At 37.1% G+C, this 19,700-nt stretch overlaps 1 protein-coding gene across 1 annotated transcript in view; it reads right to left on the bottom strand.

Moving 5' to 3' along the window:
• LOC103709752 (carboxypeptidase SOL1) overlaps positions 1 to 19,219 on the bottom strand; it is a 30,195-nt gene extending 10,976 nt beyond the window's left edge. Inside the window, exons 1-11 of the mRNA XM_008795246.3 lie at positions 19,109 to 19,219; positions 17,542 to 17,608; positions 17,336 to 17,431; positions 16,983 to 17,013; positions 16,821 to 16,877; positions 14,762 to 14,857; positions 12,438 to 12,560; positions 12,174 to 12,278; positions 9,816 to 9,862; positions 5,185 to 5,310; positions 4,932 to 5,034 (exon numbers count right to left, since the gene is read on the bottom strand). Of these exons, the coding sequence (XP_008793468.3) occupies positions 4,932 to 5,034; positions 5,185 to 5,310; positions 9,816 to 9,862; positions 12,174 to 12,278; positions 12,438 to 12,560; positions 14,762 to 14,857; positions 16,821 to 16,877; positions 16,983 to 17,013; positions 17,336 to 17,431; positions 17,542 to 17,608; positions 19,109 to 19,208 (951 nt within the window). The 5' untranslated portion in view covers positions 19,209 to 19,219. The remainder of the gene's footprint in view (positions 1 to 4,931; positions 5,035 to 5,184; positions 5,311 to 9,815; positions 9,863 to 12,173; positions 12,279 to 12,437; positions 12,561 to 14,761; positions 14,858 to 16,820; positions 16,878 to 16,982; positions 17,014 to 17,335; positions 17,432 to 17,541; positions 17,609 to 19,108) is intronic.
• Between the last annotated feature and the right edge of the window lie 481 nt (positions 19,220 to 19,700).

Here is a 19,700-nt window from a genome sequence, read left to right as displayed (position 1 = left end):
GCAATGCCAATGCACTTTCCATGAGTTCAAAGAATGCTCTGTCTCATTTGAGCAGGGGACGCAGTGCCAATGCACTTTCCATGAGATATCTGCAAATGGTGGATCTGGCAAACTATCTAAAAGGGGACAAGAAGGTTGACTAACAACAGCAAATTGATGCTATAAAGGAAGGAATGCTTTTCCAGCCAACTTCATCATCCAACCCTACGATGAAGGAAGTACTATAGAAAAATATCCTGGACAGTACTTAATCGGAGAAGCAATCCGAACAGGTGATTATGTACCTTGATCATAATGATGTTAATAATCTGAAAGATCCATGGTTTATGCGTCAAAAATATTTTGACGAATTGGGTTATCCTTCATGCGAAGGAAAAAACATAGTTATGGAGGTAATTTTACTCCTAACTAGTTCTGTTGAAATTAATCATAATTTTTATAATAATACTATGAGGAGCAACATCATCAACTTTAGCAAATGCACTATTCACAAGGTGATTAGACCAAATGAATGGAGACTTGACCCGAATCAAGGCAAACCATTCTAAGTAAATGGGTAAATAGTCCTAGCAAATTACTGGAACTATGTCCAAGCTTTTACTAACATGTTCTTTGATGAGAACCCCAAGAAAAAGCACTCTTGAAGAATGGTGGATTTACTTTGGGCCAGACCTCAACATATTGCCCAAAGAAATATTCGAATATTTTGAAGAATGGGTGGACAAGTATCCCACCATCAACAAAATGACGGATGATCAAATCTCCTCAAAATTATGTCCAATGATTTTCATCATCGAGAACAAAATTCCTTGGATATGGAAATGGATCCTATCCGCAAAATTTGAAACCAGAAAAAATCTTCCTATGCTGAAAAAAAAATTTATATAAGTGGTGGCTGGGCATGTCTAGAGAAAAATATCAAGATATCATCATCTTTATTAAAACTAATTTAATTTCTTATAAGAGCATGAATAAACATGCCATAACTCAATAATCAGATAACTTTAATGATAATTATTTTATTAAATTAAAGCAAAAGCTCTCAGAACCACCCTAACTGCATCGACAAAGAGATCATGGTCAAATGTCTTGACCATATGAAGCAGCAATGCTACTGCATATTCGAGGCACCTTCAACTGCCTCCATAAAATCTACTGAATCAAGGACATCATCATTGTCCACTTCAGAAGACCACAATATGTATAGATGCTTAGCAGGAGAATTCCAAGACCCTTATGAAGAAGAAACACAGTCTCTCCATGCAAAAGACAAGACAGAAAAAATCTGAGAAAGAATCCTTACCACTGGACTCCGCAAAGGAACAGTCAAATCAAGACTAGATAAAGGCAAAGAGCCAGCACACTCAAACTAATCCTCTTAGAGTCGACCGACCAAGACATGTGACTCGTCAAATCAATTCCTGAGTCACCAGCTACTTTCGACAGAAGGAATCTACTTTCGGCAACCTCATCCAGAAGGAATCCACTTTCGGCTACTTTCGGAGCCTACTTTGGGACACCTCAGCTTTAATAAAGCTACTTTAATCAACATCAATGTCTACATCAACTTTACTTCAGGAGGAAGAAAGCATCTTATTTCTCCAGCCCAGAAGAAGACGAAGGAAAAAAGAATCCTCTTTTCAAAAGCTACTTTGTAAAAGCAAATTGCTTACTTTATAAAAGCAAATTGCTTTAGTCACATCTAACTTTATTTTTTTTCTCAGCCGGCCACTAACCATCGGACTCCAAAATCAATTGGAAACCACTAATAGTTTTTGTGTATATAAAGGGATGCCCTCACCCTTGTTGAGGCAGAAGTTTTCAATCTGAAGAAATAAAATCTTTGTTTCTTCACATCTGTTGGCTCCACTCCTGTCCTCCTAAGTTCAAACCTCCATTTTCTTGCACCCTCTTCTCTTGAAGCTTCTTCTTCCTCTACTCCCACCTACCATAAACATCACCTCACACTTTTCCTCCATTCCTCACTGCCTTGGGCCTTGGCAACCAAACAAATTGTATATAATGAAGAAACAACCAGATTTGGATCATCTAAAACACACAAATAAGGATTCGAGTTCATATGCTATATATCTAGGGACATGCTAGGATATGAACCATTGTTTCCCTACTCAAATCACTATATGCTGAAATAGATTTTCGCCTTTGACTATTTACATGATAATAAGTGGTAACAGCACCTATCAGTTAATTAATGAAAATATTGATAGGTACAACCTGGGTTAAATTTTGCTCATGTCAAACAACAATAAATTGAATCCTTTCAGAACCAGTCAGACTATGGGCAAACTTATGTAGTCAGGTCCCTTTTCCTCAATGAAGTAGAAAATGTCTCAAAAAATCATCCTAGTGGATGGAAATTGTCATCATGACTCCAAACTAACAGTCCATCATTCTCATGGCAAACTAATGACAAATGGTTTAGTGAGAACATGAGAAGATGATAAAGAAAGTAACTTGGTAGCCTATAATTTTGCATATACATCATAGCGCGACAATTTTAGCATGCTGTCTTTTGGATAAACTATCTCTTATACATAGATACGAGTTGGAGTTTAATGCACCCTGAAGGTGGTTTCCTTTAAGAGCATGAGTTTTGGTTGTATAATGTCCTAATACGTAGCACTACAAAACTTGCTCCTTAATTTTCTTTAATAATAACCTAGATAAATCAAGCATGAATTCACAGTAACATGTTGCATTCGTAAATGCTTAAGTAAGACATATAAAATCCATAAAACATGCAAGAGGACATTACCCAACAATTTCCATTTGAACCTTCCACAGACATTGTCAAAGACAGCCATATCTAGTTCATGAGGCTTTGGAACAAAAATGAGAAAGATATACAATTAATATTGCTGCTATCTAATATAGTACATATTAGGAATTTTAACTAGCAAAGCATCAACATTGATCGGGATAAAATTTCTCAAGGTGATCCTTTGGTACCTTCCATTTTTTCCTAAGCTGTCAATGTTCTATAGTTAGATGGTCCAGATTTAAATTTTCAACAGCTGGAACTTGCTGAGGATCAGGGGGGGGGTGGTGAGCACTGGTGCAAGGTCCCCCATTGACTAATAGAATATCAAACAATTTGGAGCCCCTCCAGTATAGTTCGTGATGTTTCTCTTCCTCCCCCATCTAGGAGCTTTTGCTAGCTTTCCTTTTTTCATCCTGTCTATAAGCTTGCAAGCCCACAGACCTCCCTACCTCCCCCTCTTCTCTCTTTCTACACACAAGAAGGTGATAGCCTTTGTTAGCCATGTCTGTATCATGCAGTGTTCTAATACCCGACTGGGTTGACTGGGTCAACCTGCTTGATCCATGAACCGTAAGCCTACACAAGTCGAGTATCAACCTTAGATCTGCATTTCCTAAAAACCCATGCGACCCACTATTGACTCTCTCAAACGACCCAGTATTGTCTCTCCTAGTTGACCCGGTATTCACCTGCCAATTCCATCCGCTATTCAAAGACTTCTTGTTTGATTGATGTGATGATTTATATTGAAGATTCTAGACATTATTTTGTAAATTATATTTTTACTCTTCTTCGAAGAATGAAAAACTTATAGGGTATCATTATTAGGTGCTAATATATACATCTTTTGTACTATTCTTTGAGGAGTAACCTGTAAGAATTAAGCATCTCTTCATTTATGGTATTAATGTTAAGCATGTACCATAATTATCATTACATATATATGTGTATATATATTATTTTTATATATTTAGATTTTTAAATATTTCTACTATTTTTAGTATTTACTTAATTATTTATTTATGATGTCACATGCAGGTTTTAAATTCCATGGGACAGGGCTATCTCACTTTTTCCATGGGATAGGATGTACTGCCATCCCGCCCCATTCCGACAATTGGGATAAGGAATGTCCCAAGATGTGCCGATCAAGTTACGAGGACAATGGGCGGACGGTCTTGCCCAGACACATGGGATGGTACCCCGCCCTAGTGTCCCGCGAGACATCCCGCTGGGACTTGAATCCTTAGTCACGGGTTAACAGGTCTTGAACACCAAAACGAGCCGATAGCCGGGCAAGTTTCAGAACATTGGTGTCATATCATTTTATAGACCAAGGGATTTAATGTCCTCCATTTCGAAGGATGGAGAAAGAGAAAAAAACTGGGCTTCAGAACTAGAGATTGGAAAGGGGAAGGGAGAAAGGAGGGGGGAGGAGAGAGAGAGAGAGAGAACAAAAGGTAGGTGGATCTCTACCTGAAAGGGAGGAATTTGAAGCTTCATTTGCTCCTCTTTCATGGTATGTCCAGAGTATTACCATATAGTAAGGAATAGTGAATAATATTATCATGAATCAAAGCAAATCTAATTTCTTGAAAGTGTACAGCACTAATGAGAATCCCTTAAGTTTTTTAAAATTTTTAACCAGTTGAATTGATAAAAGTGAACATGCCAAATTTACCCTTTCCTACATTGAAGGTTGAGATTTTAACTCCATGATAGATAACATGTATTTACAAAGACACTGAAGTAAAATCCAGTCTCATTGATAATATTATTTTATTGACGAGAAAATGATCAATATATCATGTAATTGAATCAATAACTGCCAATACTATCCAATTTTATCTGTAACTTGATGTTATCAATTCTTTATCCTAGTTCTTTTCTATAAACAAGGTAGGACTATTTTATATGCATGCAAATACAAGTTCTTTTGTTGTAAATGATAGTGAAAAAAGTTGAAGTTAGCTAATGAAGGAAAATAAATATTGCCAAGACTTTGAATATTCACAAGAAGATATAAAGCATGAGAAAGAATGTCACACAGGTTTAACAGATATCATGAAAATGGTCCAGAAAAGTATGTCATCGATGATGAAAATGTAGCAAGCGCTGCAATAGCAGAAGATGTCATTAACAATCAAACCTCATTTGCTTTAGGCCATTTGTCATCACTAATTTCCAAGGTTAATTCGAAACAGCCCCCATGTATGTAGTTCCAATCTTGCATACCGCCATAGATAGGATACCTAAAAAAAACATTTTCTGAGAACAAGTTCAGAGAAGTAACACAAGAACAAGAGCAAGTTTTTCAAAAATAATTATAGGAGAGGCATGTAACATGAAGTGTTAAAAATAAAGAAAAAAAGAAATTCAAAATCAATGCAACTCCACCATACCAAAGAGCCCCATTAGTAATCCCCCCCTCAAATTCTTTGCTCAAAGACATGTTGTAATGTGAACGACTATACAAACGTGCCATGGAGCGAAATGTCTTGTCATCAGGGCATGCAACATACTGTTTTCTGAAATGTATACACATCAAACAAGAAAGCTCAATAAACATAGAAGATGGAATCATGAAAAAGCTAATCGCATGATAAAGAATCCATATCCTCTCATCATTTATCATCAAAGAAGAGAATAGAGATAAGAATAATTTACAATAAGCAAAATTACAGTCTTAAACACATCATATGCATGCGTACCATATTGCTTCCAAAAGACAACATTGGATAGTTGCTCATCTAATAAATATATACACTAACATGAAGGCTCTGCTTGAGTAGAGCTCTCCATTTGCCACATGTACAAGTGGCATTTAATTCCACAGCTTGCAATTGCGCCTGGGATCCACCACGAAGGGCAACAAATGCTTCGGTATGAATGCTTCAGCAATAGAAAGGGCATTCCAGGAAGAGATAGACTTCAGATTTTACCTTGTACTATACTATTTTCAGTTACAGTTGCAAATATTAATGCCATGAGCCACACAGACCATGCATACATGCATCGTTTGGGACATAAAATATTATGTTGTTATGGTACTCACGGAATACTGATCCACCAAAAGTTAAAATCACAAAACATTTCAAAGTAAAAGAGGCCCGAGCTTTCTCAAATCCAAGATTGAAACCCTGTAACCAACAAAAAGACTGAGAGTTTGTTGCCACTGTGTTAAGTAGAGGGTGTTGTAGTGGACGTTTTTCAAGGTGAAGATAGATAAAACTGTCATGGAAATGGGAAGGAAAACCAGTCAATCACAAAATAAGGCGGTAGCCACCGTTACCCAGACCTGGTTTAGTGGGTTTTGGGGCCCCACTGCCCAGCAGCGATTATGAAAGTTGGGAGTTATATTTTAATTTATGTTTCAATTTCAATATCTTGATACAATTCAAACAAGCCCAACAAAGATCTAGGCAAATTTATACCATACATTTATAGCTCTAGCTACAATATCGTTATTACTTATTTGACATACTTATCAAATGTTCTCTTAAAATCAGCAACTGCTAGATCATAATATTTTATCGAATTATCAATATGGAAATTACTTTTCTAACACTGCTAAACACATACTCCATTTAAATTTGCAAAACTCTCAAACATTTGCAAATTAAATGTCCTGGTTTTCCTAAGATACAGAAGACTTTAGGCATGACAATAACAACAAGATGAATCAGCACAAATAGAGTAGCCTGGCCTGTAAAAAGTAGCCCGTTTTCATAGTAACCATATGATGGTCAACATCTAGCACTGCCGATCATGGGGCATAGTAATGATATATTGTTGCCAACTCCTACCATGCTTTCTTCTTTTGCTTCATTGGGCCCCGTCAACCGGCCAATAACTATGCCTGTTTGTGTACTATTCCACAAGGCCTTCTTAGATTGTAATCCTCCAAACCAAAAGCAAGTTAGAAAATTATATCAGAAAGCTCTGTTAATCTACCTTCAACCTGCCCCACAAAAATATTGCGGCCAACCCCACCAAAAAGATCTCAAGAAAGTAACCATCATCACAATGTAAAATTTGAAGTTATTGATTGAAATACAAGCGAGAAGTGGATAATAGCGAAAATCCTCCTTGATATGAAAGTTTCAATAATGGTTTTATTTCATTGCGAGGGGCTAAAATCATTATAGTTAGATGAACCGGAACATAAAGGTGTTATTTCCTGAAAAGTTATGCAATTAATAAAAACTATATTTTAGGGGGGGTTATTTTCTTTTAGCGGAGTGAATTTGCATAGAAAACTATATAATTTATTTTGCAAAAAAAAAAGATTTAAAATAAGATACATCAAGATGTCTTCAGACACTAGCATCTACATAGGGGGAAAAGGAAAAAATAAACAATTTATGAACAAGGATATTGCTTGCATTACAACAGATCATGAAAACAAAAGACTTCACATATTTTTTATGTAATTGCATCAGGAAATTTTACCTTCTGAATGCTTTGTTCAAATATAATGATTTTTTTTTTGGATTTGTCTTATGACAATTCAACCAAGGTTTTAAATCCCATGGAAAGGGGTGTCTCGGTTTTCCCATGGAACAAGGCGCCCATGCCTCACCCCATCCCGGTGGTTGTCCCGATCAAGCATCCTGGTACGTGTCTAGGACGATTTCTCAATCACTAATAAAATTTTAAAAAAAATAAAAAGAGGTGAGTACACGTGAACTAAAGGACGATTTCTTAGCTCTCGGTCAACATCTGCAGTTCTGCACCACTCAATCATCAGCTATTCGCTTTGAGATCTATGCAGATAAGTAAATGATGGAGTTTTGCACAATTTGAGAACGATGTGGCTGGTGATCAAAGGATAAATTCATGCGAAGGAGACTTTCGCACAAATTCACGTGGACCGCATCTACTCAGTGTGCGCATCGAGAAGGAAAAAAGCAAAAAATACTAATAAAGGCATGCCTTGTAGCTCCTAAGCGCCCCATAACTTCTAAGCACCCCATGACTCCTCCCTCCTCCCTCCTCCCTCCCGAGAGGTCCGTGCTCTGCTCATCATGGGAAAAACATGGGAGAAGCGGTTTCCAAGTGGTTCGAGCATGTAAAACGCGAAAGGCGGGGTTTCTGAGCGATTCAAGGCTCTGATCTCATGCTCCGCTCATCATGGAAAAAACACAAAAGAAAGATGAGCCCATGAACCGAGCTTCCTCCCTCCTTCCTCCCAGCAACAACGCTGACTTCCCGACAACGAGCTGAAGGCCGAAGCAACGTTGCAAAAAAAACAAGGGCACATCGGCCATTTCAGCACGTGATCCGGCAAAGATGAAGGCGGGATGGCCAAGAAGGGAGACGGAAGTCTGTTTCGGGGTTGTCCTGCACCCATCCCACGTGTCGTGATCTCACTGGATGGCTAGGACAGCCCCTGTCCAGTTCGACTGTGTTCCAATTAGGATTACTTGGTTCTAATCATGGAATGCCGTACCGGCCCGTACCGGCCGGTACGGGCCGGTACGTACCGGTCCGGCCGTGGACCGGTACCGGAACGGATAAAAAACCGGTATTTTCCGGTTTTTTATCCGAACCGGCCGGTACGGGTGCGTACCGGCCGGTTCGGGCCTGTACCGGCCGGTTCGGGCCTGTACCGGCCGGTTCGGGCCTGTACCGGCCGGTTCGGGCCTGTACCGGCCGGTTCGGAGCCCGTACTGGCCGGTACCGGCCTCGTACCGGTGCGAACCGGCCGGTTCGCACCGGTACGATTTTTTTTTTTTTTTAAAACCACAGCGCCGCGCGCTGTGGTTTTTGAAACCACCGCGTACCGGCCGGTACGGGACCGGTACCAGCCGGTACGTACCGGTACCGTACCGGTCCGGCCGGCCACCGGTACGCCGACCGGTACCGGTACGGCGGACCTTGGTTCTAATTATGGCTTATTTTGTTATTCAAATAAAGTTTCTAATAGTTTTATATCATATGAATTGAATAGTTTTCTATGTCATGTTGCCTTTTGATCTATAAGTCTGATGACATCGGACACTTGTTAGCTTAAACAACCGACTTCCACGGTATGCACTTTGTTTGAAAAAGAGTATTTGAATCGAAATGATTTATATCCAACTAAGTTAGAAAATAAATTGTTATGGTCACATCTGTATGAGACAAACATACTAAGAATAAAAGAGAAAAATGTACCCCACACATACATGGGTCATATGCTAGTAGAACTGAAACTGAAAGCCTAAGAATAAGTTGCATGTCCAAGCTAAAATTGATTCACAAAGTGAATAACAAATTGACAGCACTAGCATGCCATATAGGCACACAAGGAAGAAATTGTGTGACATGACTGCTTTCTTCAAGTCAATTTGTGGCCAAATAGAAACAAAAAGGTGCAAATGAAAGTGAGCAGACTAGGATGCGCAGCTGTGATAATCTACAGAGTTATAGCATAAAATATAATGCCAACAACATAACAGAAATTTATAACAAAACAAGAGTTGCTTGTAGACTTCAAGTGGTGGCAGAAAACTTTCAAAAGAGAGTAAACGACATTTTGTGGCCACCATCAACCTTGTGGCATCCCTCCATCAAACTATTCTTATTCCTAGCCTAAGTCGCTCAGTGCGTAGTGGAAGAGAGATTCAAAAGGAAAACGTTAGGGAAGAAGAAGAAAGGAAAAACTGAATATCATACAAATACCAATTGCAAAATAAAACTGGTAGAAAAAAATGACAAAAACATCCATCTGAGAATTGCAGGATGATTACATTCTGCTAAAAAAAATGAACTATGAAATTTACTATACCACAGGATCTCACCAAACTAACATAAATATAAATCATGTCAAACAACTGGATTAGTTGAAGAAGCCCATAAGGGTGCGGCAAGGAGATAATAACCATAGAGCAGTATCAGATGTATGTTCATTTATATTTTATAAGTCTAGAAAAAAAATTCATATGCTCTTGTTGCTAACAAAGTCCAACATCAAACTTAGAAAGCAACCTATATTACAGTGGCAGTATAAATCAAGTAATAGATACAGAATGCTCATAAAATATATTACCTTGTATCTTGAGAGCCATCCCAAGGATAATTTGCAACAAGTGCACCCTGTAAAAACTAGTTTAATATAACAATTTCACACGATAGAAAGCACCTGCCAATACCTGCTTAATGAAGCAGATATTGGCTGTGCTATTCCATAAGCAAAGATGAGGTATAACTAGATCAGCTGGCTTCAAACACTCACCATGATTAACCATAACCAAAACCAATTTACTTTATAAAGTAAGTGAAAGAATTTTATGAATGTTTTACATATTACACAGCAAGAGTTCAATACTTTCCAGGGTGATATGTCATTCAAGTAAGAAAAACACAACAAATCATATGACTTTATTTGTTACACCTTTCTTATGATTACACAACCACCAAAATAATTCCTACCCCCTATCAGGAAACACCTTTGTCATTTTAACCAAGCGAAAACTTGATTTTCAAGACTCAAATGAAATCAAATAAGTTCAATATTCATATAAAAAAAAAGTAATTTGGAAATGATTTTCATTCATAAGTCCTTACATTAGTTCTGTGGCTATATATTGATCGAAAAATAACCAGAACTGCTAGATTTACATCACAAGCAGGTAGTGAGAGAGAAAAAGGGATATTAACTGGTCGGTTTGAAAGAAACTTATTGGGAAAACCAATAATATATGTTATAGAGAACTCATCACAAAAGTTTCCAAATGGACTCTCATTATTTTAGGGGGAACGATATGCCATGTAAGCACAAAGGAAGTTTCCATAAATCAAAGAAAATATATGAGGTTTTAATGTACACCAGGGGAGAAATCTTTTGCTTCACTCAAAGAAGTGCTCATCATCACCATGTCATCCAAAAAAGATAAATGAAATATGATAATTACATCAAAAAAAAAGTATTAACAGGCAAGGTTAGGTGATGTTTATTCATCAAATATCATTACTGCTTAAATCTCCAAGAAAGGAAATCCAAGACTCATGGCCCTTTTACCATTCAGCCTTTTTCCACAGAAGATGAGTTACGTCATGAAGGCACAGTGGTACATAAACATGATAAAATTCAGACAAATACTATGACCTTCGTCACTCAAAGCCCACATGGGATTCTTTCCTGTGCATCCAACAGAAGAAACAATTCCCAAGAGAAGCGGGGGTTGTTAAGTGTGCCTATTCCCACATCCATGCTCCTGGTCCCTCTCTAGTTCTCTTCCAGATGCTACTTTGAATTATGATCTACAATGAAACCATTGCTTGCTTTCCAGCTCAACCACCACATACACACCTTTCATGGATTTGCCATGTTCAATTTGACCCTAAAGGTTGCCCGGTGCTCTGCCACTACTTATGGGCAGACGGGTAATCACCCTCTTGACTTTTCCAAACAATGTTTTAGGGAGAGAAGCAAAACTAACAAATTTAAAATATTATCTACTTATCAACACTGAATGAATTAATTAATGAGACCAAAGAATTACATCAAATACTCCATCTCTTTTCCACCTCACCCTCATCTCAAAGCTATGCCTTTAAGATTTATATATCGTATGTCACATTACAATATTTAATTAAGTCTGATGAATTAATAGGCAACTTTTAACTTTATGTGCCAGCTTGGTTTCCTAAAAGTTCCATCTAAGCCTTCAGAAGGTTTACTGACTGCGACTGCAAAGGCAGTTTAATAAACTTGATTGCCTCTCACCGCTTCCATGGTTTCATTGATCAATTTAAATCAAGGTTAGAAACCAAACTTCAAAATATTTGGGGATGCAAATTGATAGCATGCAATTGATATACATAACGTTTGACAGTGAAATACAACTATTGCATCCTTAAGCAACCACGATTGTATGATACAGTAGACCAGAAATATGATCTTATGTTTCACGAACAGTATGTTTTGGCTGCAAACAAGTAGGCTTGAATTACTTTAACAGAAAATTGGGTACCAGCTTTACAAATTTTAAATTTAGAAAGACTTTTTGTTTATTGGATGTTTACATCAAAACATTCTCCAGAACTAGAAAACAATCAAATTAGGGCCAACAGTTGACTGTCGCTGGTCCTCTAGCCATCACTATTACCACTGCCCATGGTGCTCCTGTTCTTCGTTCGGTGGTAAGACAGGTTACAGAATCATATAATTATCATCCATGCCATTTTCCTTCCAAGCTTGTGACGAATACCAGACTTTGTAAAATAATGGATACAGATTAGCATTTACAATTCCATAAGGTATCAGCAATAATATGGATTTAATGGAGGGAAAAAGGTTCCCCATAATCATCAGATTTCTTCTATTAGGGCAAGAGCCAAGAACAATAAGCAATGTTCACCAAAAAAAAAAAAAAAAAACAAAGAACAAAAAAGAAAATCTTACCCCATGTAAACTTGCAGAGGCCGTGAAGTGTCGCTCTTTTATCCAGTTCATAATTGCTCTCGTTTCAGGTTGTCGCAGGCTTACAATGTCATTCATAGGATAAAACTATTCAAATTCATTCAGTAATATTATAAATAAAGGTTAGCAATCGTAAACTGCAGGAAGTAAATAAAGTAATCTAGCAGCAGACTGGAGCAAGAAATAACCATAGAAGATGTTATAAAATCATTAATATTGACATATTGTGAATATGAAAGTGCTCACTTGATCAGGAAAATCCCGATTTAGGTCCACATTATTTGCATTCCCACGTCTCCTAAGAGCAAATCCATCAGGATTCATAGTAGGAAGAACATGTAGGTGAACATTGTTTACAATCAATGTTGCCTATAAACACAGAACATTAATTCAGAATATAGAGGTCACTAAACGAAGTTTTTAAAAAATGTTGCATGATAAGATACTAGCCTTCTTATAAGAATAAGATGAAAAGTACAGCAGAGACTCCATGAATTTCTGTTGTATAAACTAAAATTTTCTAACTAATCAGCATAATCCTGCAGATTGTATGTAATAAATTCTAGCACATGTGGACAAAAAATTTCTGAGCATTCATTTATACAATTAGAATGACCAGCTATCTACCATTGGAAAAGGAAAAATTTCAACAGAAAGAAGAAAAAGAGAGGAGCTGCATCAAGTGGATAAACAAGGTAGTGAAAAATACATTAAGCGAATATTCACATATTGGAGTTCGCAAATGCCATTGAATATCTGCACTTGTAAAGTCCCTGAAATTGGGGTAGCAGATAGCCAAGACAGGATCCGCTCAACTCTCTGTCACCACGAAAGTATTGGATTCAAATATTCAAAGGTTCTGAAGTGTCTTCCATTCGTATTGTGCAAAATAGTTGGAGATCGCACAAGTTATCACATAATAGAAACCAGGAACATATAAGATCCATGATGAGATCTGTGATACCTCTGATCCTGTTTGTTTTTCATCCAAAAACAGTTCTAGTTCCTCTTTTCACCAAAGATAATGCAGAAAAGAAATTAGTGGTAACACTAATTAAATGAGGTATCCATTTGACTCCTCTTTCTCCATTAAATTATCAGTTCATTCTACATTATATACAAGTCTTGAAATTGGGTATAGACAAATAGTCCAATGACCATAACTTCTATGGAACATAATATGACTAAATTAATATATATATATATATATGTGTGTGTGTGTGTGTGTGTAGGTATGTACATACGTACCTATGTACCTAGGTACGTACGTACGCACGTACCCACATACCTACATACATATGTACGTATGTATGTATCTTTGTGTGATAGAACTAGGAGAGCCGGTCAAAATGTTCTAACAATGTTTCATCTTTTTTATATTGTACATAACTCTTAGCTTTCTTTCTGCATATAATTTTTTTTTAAGAATACTTTGCCATTTGCAGATCCAAAAAGCTCAATATAAGCTGGAGATATATGAATTAGTTTCTTTTCCATGCACTTCCGTCTACAGTCTGCTAGTTAATAAGATAAAATAAATTATCTCAAAAGAGTGTAAGGACTCCCTATAACACTTTAAATGTTGTGGCTTGAAATTGGTGGCTGCTATGTATGCTTTTTTAAGCCAGCTCAGATAGTTTGGACAAGGCTTAATGGTGAGTTACGAAAAAAGATAAACATCAATTATCTTAGAAGGTATGTAAGGACTCCCTACCTATGATACTGTTTGAATATTGTGGCTTAACATTGACGGTTGCTATCTATGCTACTTTGAACCCAACTCAAATAGTTTGGACAGGGCTTGATGGTGATGGTTATCAGGTTTCCAGGTGTAAGCACTATGATTGTTAAACTGATCACTGACAGTGATTCATTATATAAAATGAGGGAGTGCACATTAGCTTCTTTTTCCACCTTTTCTCTCACAGTTACTTGCTAGTTTTGAAGATATATTCTTACTACAAATTAAATTCAAAGCTCAATTTTAACTTCGATAACTTTTCTTTTTATTGATGGGCAATTACCATCAAATCAACCATCCATTGCAGCATAACTATGTGCCGCATGTGAGTATGGTGATTGTTAATCAATCATTGACCACGATTTCGGTGTCTAGGTGTGCACGTTGGCAGGCATGGCTGCATGGCTGCTGCATACATATGTTCCATCTATCCATTAGTTTTCATATAAACACAATGCCAGCACGTCGATAGCTGTCCCTGACTAAGAACACAACAAGAACCAGGAAAACTAAACAATCTTACTGAAGAACAAGATGCTAGATTCCACGAACCACATTGGCATGAAGCTTATTAGGCATATCGATATACCAAAAACTTCAACAGTGATAATGCACAACCCTTCTCCCTTCTATCAGGGTAGGCTCTAGAGAGCCAATTTTTTTCATATATCCATGGCAATATCCCTTAAAAAGCAATTAAATAATCAAGACTAGTCAAAAATATTAAAATTTATACTTATGTGCTGAAAAAAAAAAAGAAAAAAAAAAAGAAGAAACCTTGTGAGAGCAAGGGGGATTTCTAGAGAAAGAAGGGAGAGAAAAGAGTTACCAATGGATCCTTCCTATAGTTGTCACACAGCCAATTTGCAAGAGATATAAGTAGCTCTCTCCCAACAGGTTCATCACCGTGCACGTTTCCAATGAACTACGATATCCATTTGGTAATCTTCAGTGCATTTTAGACATCAGAGTACAAAAGAGCATAATCCATGGGGATGACTCATAAGAAATGCACAGAATCCACAGAAATGCAGTCAGAATATGATATTGGCAGTCTCAAAGCAGTCCCAGGTTCAAATTCAAACAAATATGTTACTTCATTTGCTCATCTCTCCACACTATAGAATTATGTCATATCCATTATTCATATATGGTCAAACTAAACATGACAAAAGATGATATATATCAGAATATAGAAAGCATAGAAAAAATTAGTCTCAATATGATTTAAAAGGTTGTGGGATAACATAATTTGTTGACAGCAGACTTATGTGCAGAACTGTCTCTCAAACTAAGATCAACAAAATTACTAAATAGAGCCAGCACACAAGTAAAAAAAAGGATTATTTATTCCATAATTGGGATATTAACAACACATTGAAAATAGCTATTCTGCAAAGGGGTGGCGATTAAGCACATATCTGATTCAATAATTTTGATGGACTAACTCCCCTCAGAGTCAACAGATAGAAACCTACAACATAATGACGATGTAGATAGATACATATACAGCAATGCAATCTCCAGAATCACCTGAAGAATGAACCATCATATTCAGAGTTTACTGTTGAGCAATCTCTTCAGCAAAATTGTGATGGTGGTGTTTTGTGTTACATGCAATGTCTTTCTCTTAGTTAATAAATTAGGCAGGGCATGGGGGGTGGGGGAGCCCCTAAATATGACAAATAAATCAACATTCATCAAAGTTAGCAAAAACAAGATCTTAGACATATTATTGGTGCAAAAAGGCATGACAAAGAATCCTTACATGAACCAAACAACATTGCAATCTATAGTAACAAAAGAAGAACAACTGGTGTCGAAGTCTTGATGCTTAACTTCCATGAAGTTGCCTGAACCAAATATGAGAAACAGCGCAAATTACCCTTATGCACAAACTACAGCAGATGACTCCAGTGCAACTTCACATACCTCCAGTAGACCACTAATAGGAAAAGATGAGAAGGTTAAGATTATCAATAGGTTCATCCCGAAAACCATTTGCTTGGTCCTCGGGACCAAAACTCGGGCTACACAATTCAAACTCTTTGGTCAGGCTTAGGATTGAAAAACTGACCCATACTACAAAAATCCAGGATATTGATAAATCCTAACCAAATCTCGATCAATTATACTTAAAGTTTACTAACTTCTAATTGGCATAATTTTTCAACTGACACCTCAACTTTTCAAGCAGAAATAAGGTGTCCTGTGGATATTTTTTCATATGAGTGATGGAATGTAATACACAGCGATTTGGGCCAAACTTGTTCACCTTTCCCTTAATATAATATTCAGGGAAAAGCAATACAAAGATCAAGATGATCAAAATTTTGGTGACATGACCAGCATCTAGGATAGATAAGAGTCTAATAGCAAGTGGAAATATTCCCAAAATACAGTTATCCCAATAGATTTTAAAGATATAAAAAATGAAGTTTCCAAAGTAAAAATCACATGAAAGAGGATATGTGAAGAAACTGCATTAACATATAAGTGATTGAGGTCAGGTATAAAAACCAAAAGGTGGCATCTGAAATTGAACCACCAATCCATGCCATATTCTTTTCCAAGCTATCAATTAGAATATGTGAATGCACATACATAATTTTTGACAGATTTAACCCAAACAATTGAAAGAGGAAGAAGGGAAAAAACAATTCCACCGGCAAGTACTGGTAATTCACATGTTTACCAAGATCTCCTTCACTCTGTAAAGATGGCAACTGGTCTTTAACAGAATATACATCAAAATTGAAATACACACATATATGCACACACATATACATATAAAAGATATTCTTGCATGAATATCTGAAATTTAAAAAAAAAAGAGAAAAAACTAACAATTAAATAGATAAGAGAAAGGTTGATTAAAGATCACTAACCTTAAATGCAGGTTCAGCTTCTTCCTGCCCAGGCTTGTCAGAAATTTCCACTACCCACTACATGCAATAAGCAAGAGAAATTACTATTTTCACCAAAATTACACGCTTTACACATTCAGATAAAGAAAGACAAAGTAACTCTTTTGTTTTCAACAAGATTACCAATGGTATCCCTTTCACACTCTTTCCAATGCTGGTAGCAGATTCCAACAATCCCTCAAAGAGAGAAGAAAAAGAGATCAGCATAGTTAGGTAAAAGCTGGCATACCAGTGGAGGATTAAAAAAAAGTTAATATGCAGTAGGCATCTCCTATTTTGGCACTCTAGCACAAACAGTTGATAATTATGGATGTATTTCTGAATAGCAGAGTTCCATTAATGTCCCCAATGTTTATGGGGCATTGTAAAACATTGTAGCGTTCACATTTGGTTCCCATTCAAGATTTATCAGTTACCTGTGACTCCCATTAAGAAAAAACTGGCAACATCAGCATCAAAGTTCAAATGAAACATACCTGTATATCCTGGAAATATTAGCACATCTTTGAGTAAATTCCTTCATGGCCTTCTCAAGTTCAGAGTTACTCATATACTCATGAGTCATGGCTTCCCTGTAATACAAACAGGCATCAACCTTTAGATGTGGTCTGATAAAGGAAATCAGTAAAAAAGAAAAAGGATAACAGGAGAATAATCAAAGAAATTCTTATCCAAAACATACGATATCCGAGGCTGGCTCTCTTCAAACAGATGCCGGGCAAATACTCCATGAGTACAGTCCATATGACCTGACAAATATACAATGGGTGCCCAAAAATGAAAGTTAGATAATGTTTTCCAAGTTTACGAAGAAAGATGCGCCTCTTTCAGAGCACATATTGATCACACAACATAACTCTTCTGCAAAGAATTAACAATCAGTTTAAGGTTGCTTCAATCACAAAACCAGCGCTTGTTGGTCGATGTTAACAAACATCAGAAAATGGAGTCATGGGCAATAATACGTTGAACATACGAAATCATATCGTCGTCCTTTTTTTATTTTGAGAAGAACAGTTTTCATTAGAACGTGAAATGGAGTATAGGAATAAGGAAATCCACAAGAGGAAAGAAAAAGATGGATGACAACACCCAAGACAGCACCCTAGAAAACCAACCTCAGTCACTCGATCACCCTGTGGAGCCAAGAGAGTCTGGCTCCCGTCAGTCACCACATCAAAGCGGGAAGACCAATCCCTGCCTTGTATGGGGTGAACTTAACTCGTTTTTGCCAAATTCTCGACCCATTCATCCATAAGGCACGAGTCTTCATACATAACTCCATAATAGGCTGCCTCCCTTGACAAAAGAACCGAGCATTACATTCTGACCAATCTACCCAGCAAAGTGCCGTAACAGCACAATCCCACTAGCTTCCATCTCTAATAGGAACTTCTTGAAAAAAGAACCGAGCTTTACATTCCGACCAAACTACCCAGCAAAGTGCCGGAACAGCTCAATCCCACTGGCTTCTATCTCTTATAGGAACTTCTTGAATTTTTTTTTACCGCTCAGCTGAACGTATGTACTTCTGCTGTGACTATTATGGTAACTAATTTTGAATTACAACGGCTTATAGGATTAAAGAACACAGGATAGAGGCGATCAATCAGGAAAGGAATCAAGATGTAGCGTGCCAAATCTAGCACTGATCAATAAACCAATGCTCTTTCTTTATTTCTTACCAAGATTACCTAAACCAACACTCTTTCATGAGTGAAAGATGCGTGATCTCAGATTGTTAACCACGATCACGATTCCAAGAATAGAGCACAAAAACCCTGATCAGCGGATTTTCTTGAATCCGTTCGTCCGCTTGAGATTCGTTAAAGATCCTAAAAGCCAGATACTAAATCCAATTCTTGTTGACATTTGAATGACGTTTTGAGTGAGTTTTAACAAAGACAAAAACTGTTAGGAAAGAAATCGAAATTTGAGCAACATCCCAAGTTTCTAGTTGGAATCAAAACTGACAAAATTAACGTATAAATCTTAGGGAATAAAAGCCCACAATCAAGAACGCGCATAAACCCTAAACAATGGGTTTTCTTGGATCCGTTCGACCCGCTAAAGATTCGCGTCAGATCCCACCACCAAAACAACTGAATCCAATTCATAGAATTTAAAGAAGAAAAAAAAGAAAGCGATCAATGGATCGAAAACAAGAAAACTTAGGAAAGAAATCCGGGAAAAAAAGAAATCTGGCAAAAAAGGAATTCGAGAATCCTAGTTAGATAGAGAGCACTCACCGCCTCCTCTCGCAATGGTAACCGTCGGACGGGAGAAAAAAGAAAGAGCCAGAAGGAGTAAGAAGGGGAGCGAGAGGAGCTCCATGGCGAATCGCATCATTGGAGTTTAACTTCGCCTTTTATAGCCGGCCCGTGACCGACATATAATTATCGCTGCAATAACGGTATCCGCTCGATGGAAATAACGTGATGCCGATATCTAGTTGCCTTACGAGTTACGACTTACGATATAACCGACACATAAGGATATATCGTTTGGACGACGCCGATATCCCCCTTGCATCTCCTCCGATACCGTTACTTACAATATCTTAAATATCAGTTGAGACACATTAAATTTTTCATCCCTGAAATATTTTTTAAAAAAAAACTAATTCATGAAAATATGATGCTTACAAAAATTATTTTAGCATATTTAGTTAATTTATAAAAAAAGATATACTTTATAATGGCTTATATTTGGTTGAACATCTTCTTTTTTTTTTTTTAAGTGATATGAAATATCCATTATACCCTTAATAAAGAGAAAGAGTGAAAGACTATATCCATAAATTTTGATGGCTAAAAAAATTCAAATTTTTAGTAGTTTTTC

This window comes from Phoenix dactylifera, chromosome 8 (genome assembly GCF_009389715.1).
Source record: "Phoenix dactylifera cultivar Barhee BC4 chromosome 8, palm_55x_up_171113_PBpolish2nd_filt_p, whole genome shotgun sequence".
Lineage (NCBI taxonomy): Eukaryota > Viridiplantae > Streptophyta > Magnoliopsida > Arecales > Arecaceae > Phoenix > Phoenix dactylifera.
Note: the sequence above shows the minus strand (reverse complement) of the source record. Positions and strands in the feature narration are given on the sequence as shown.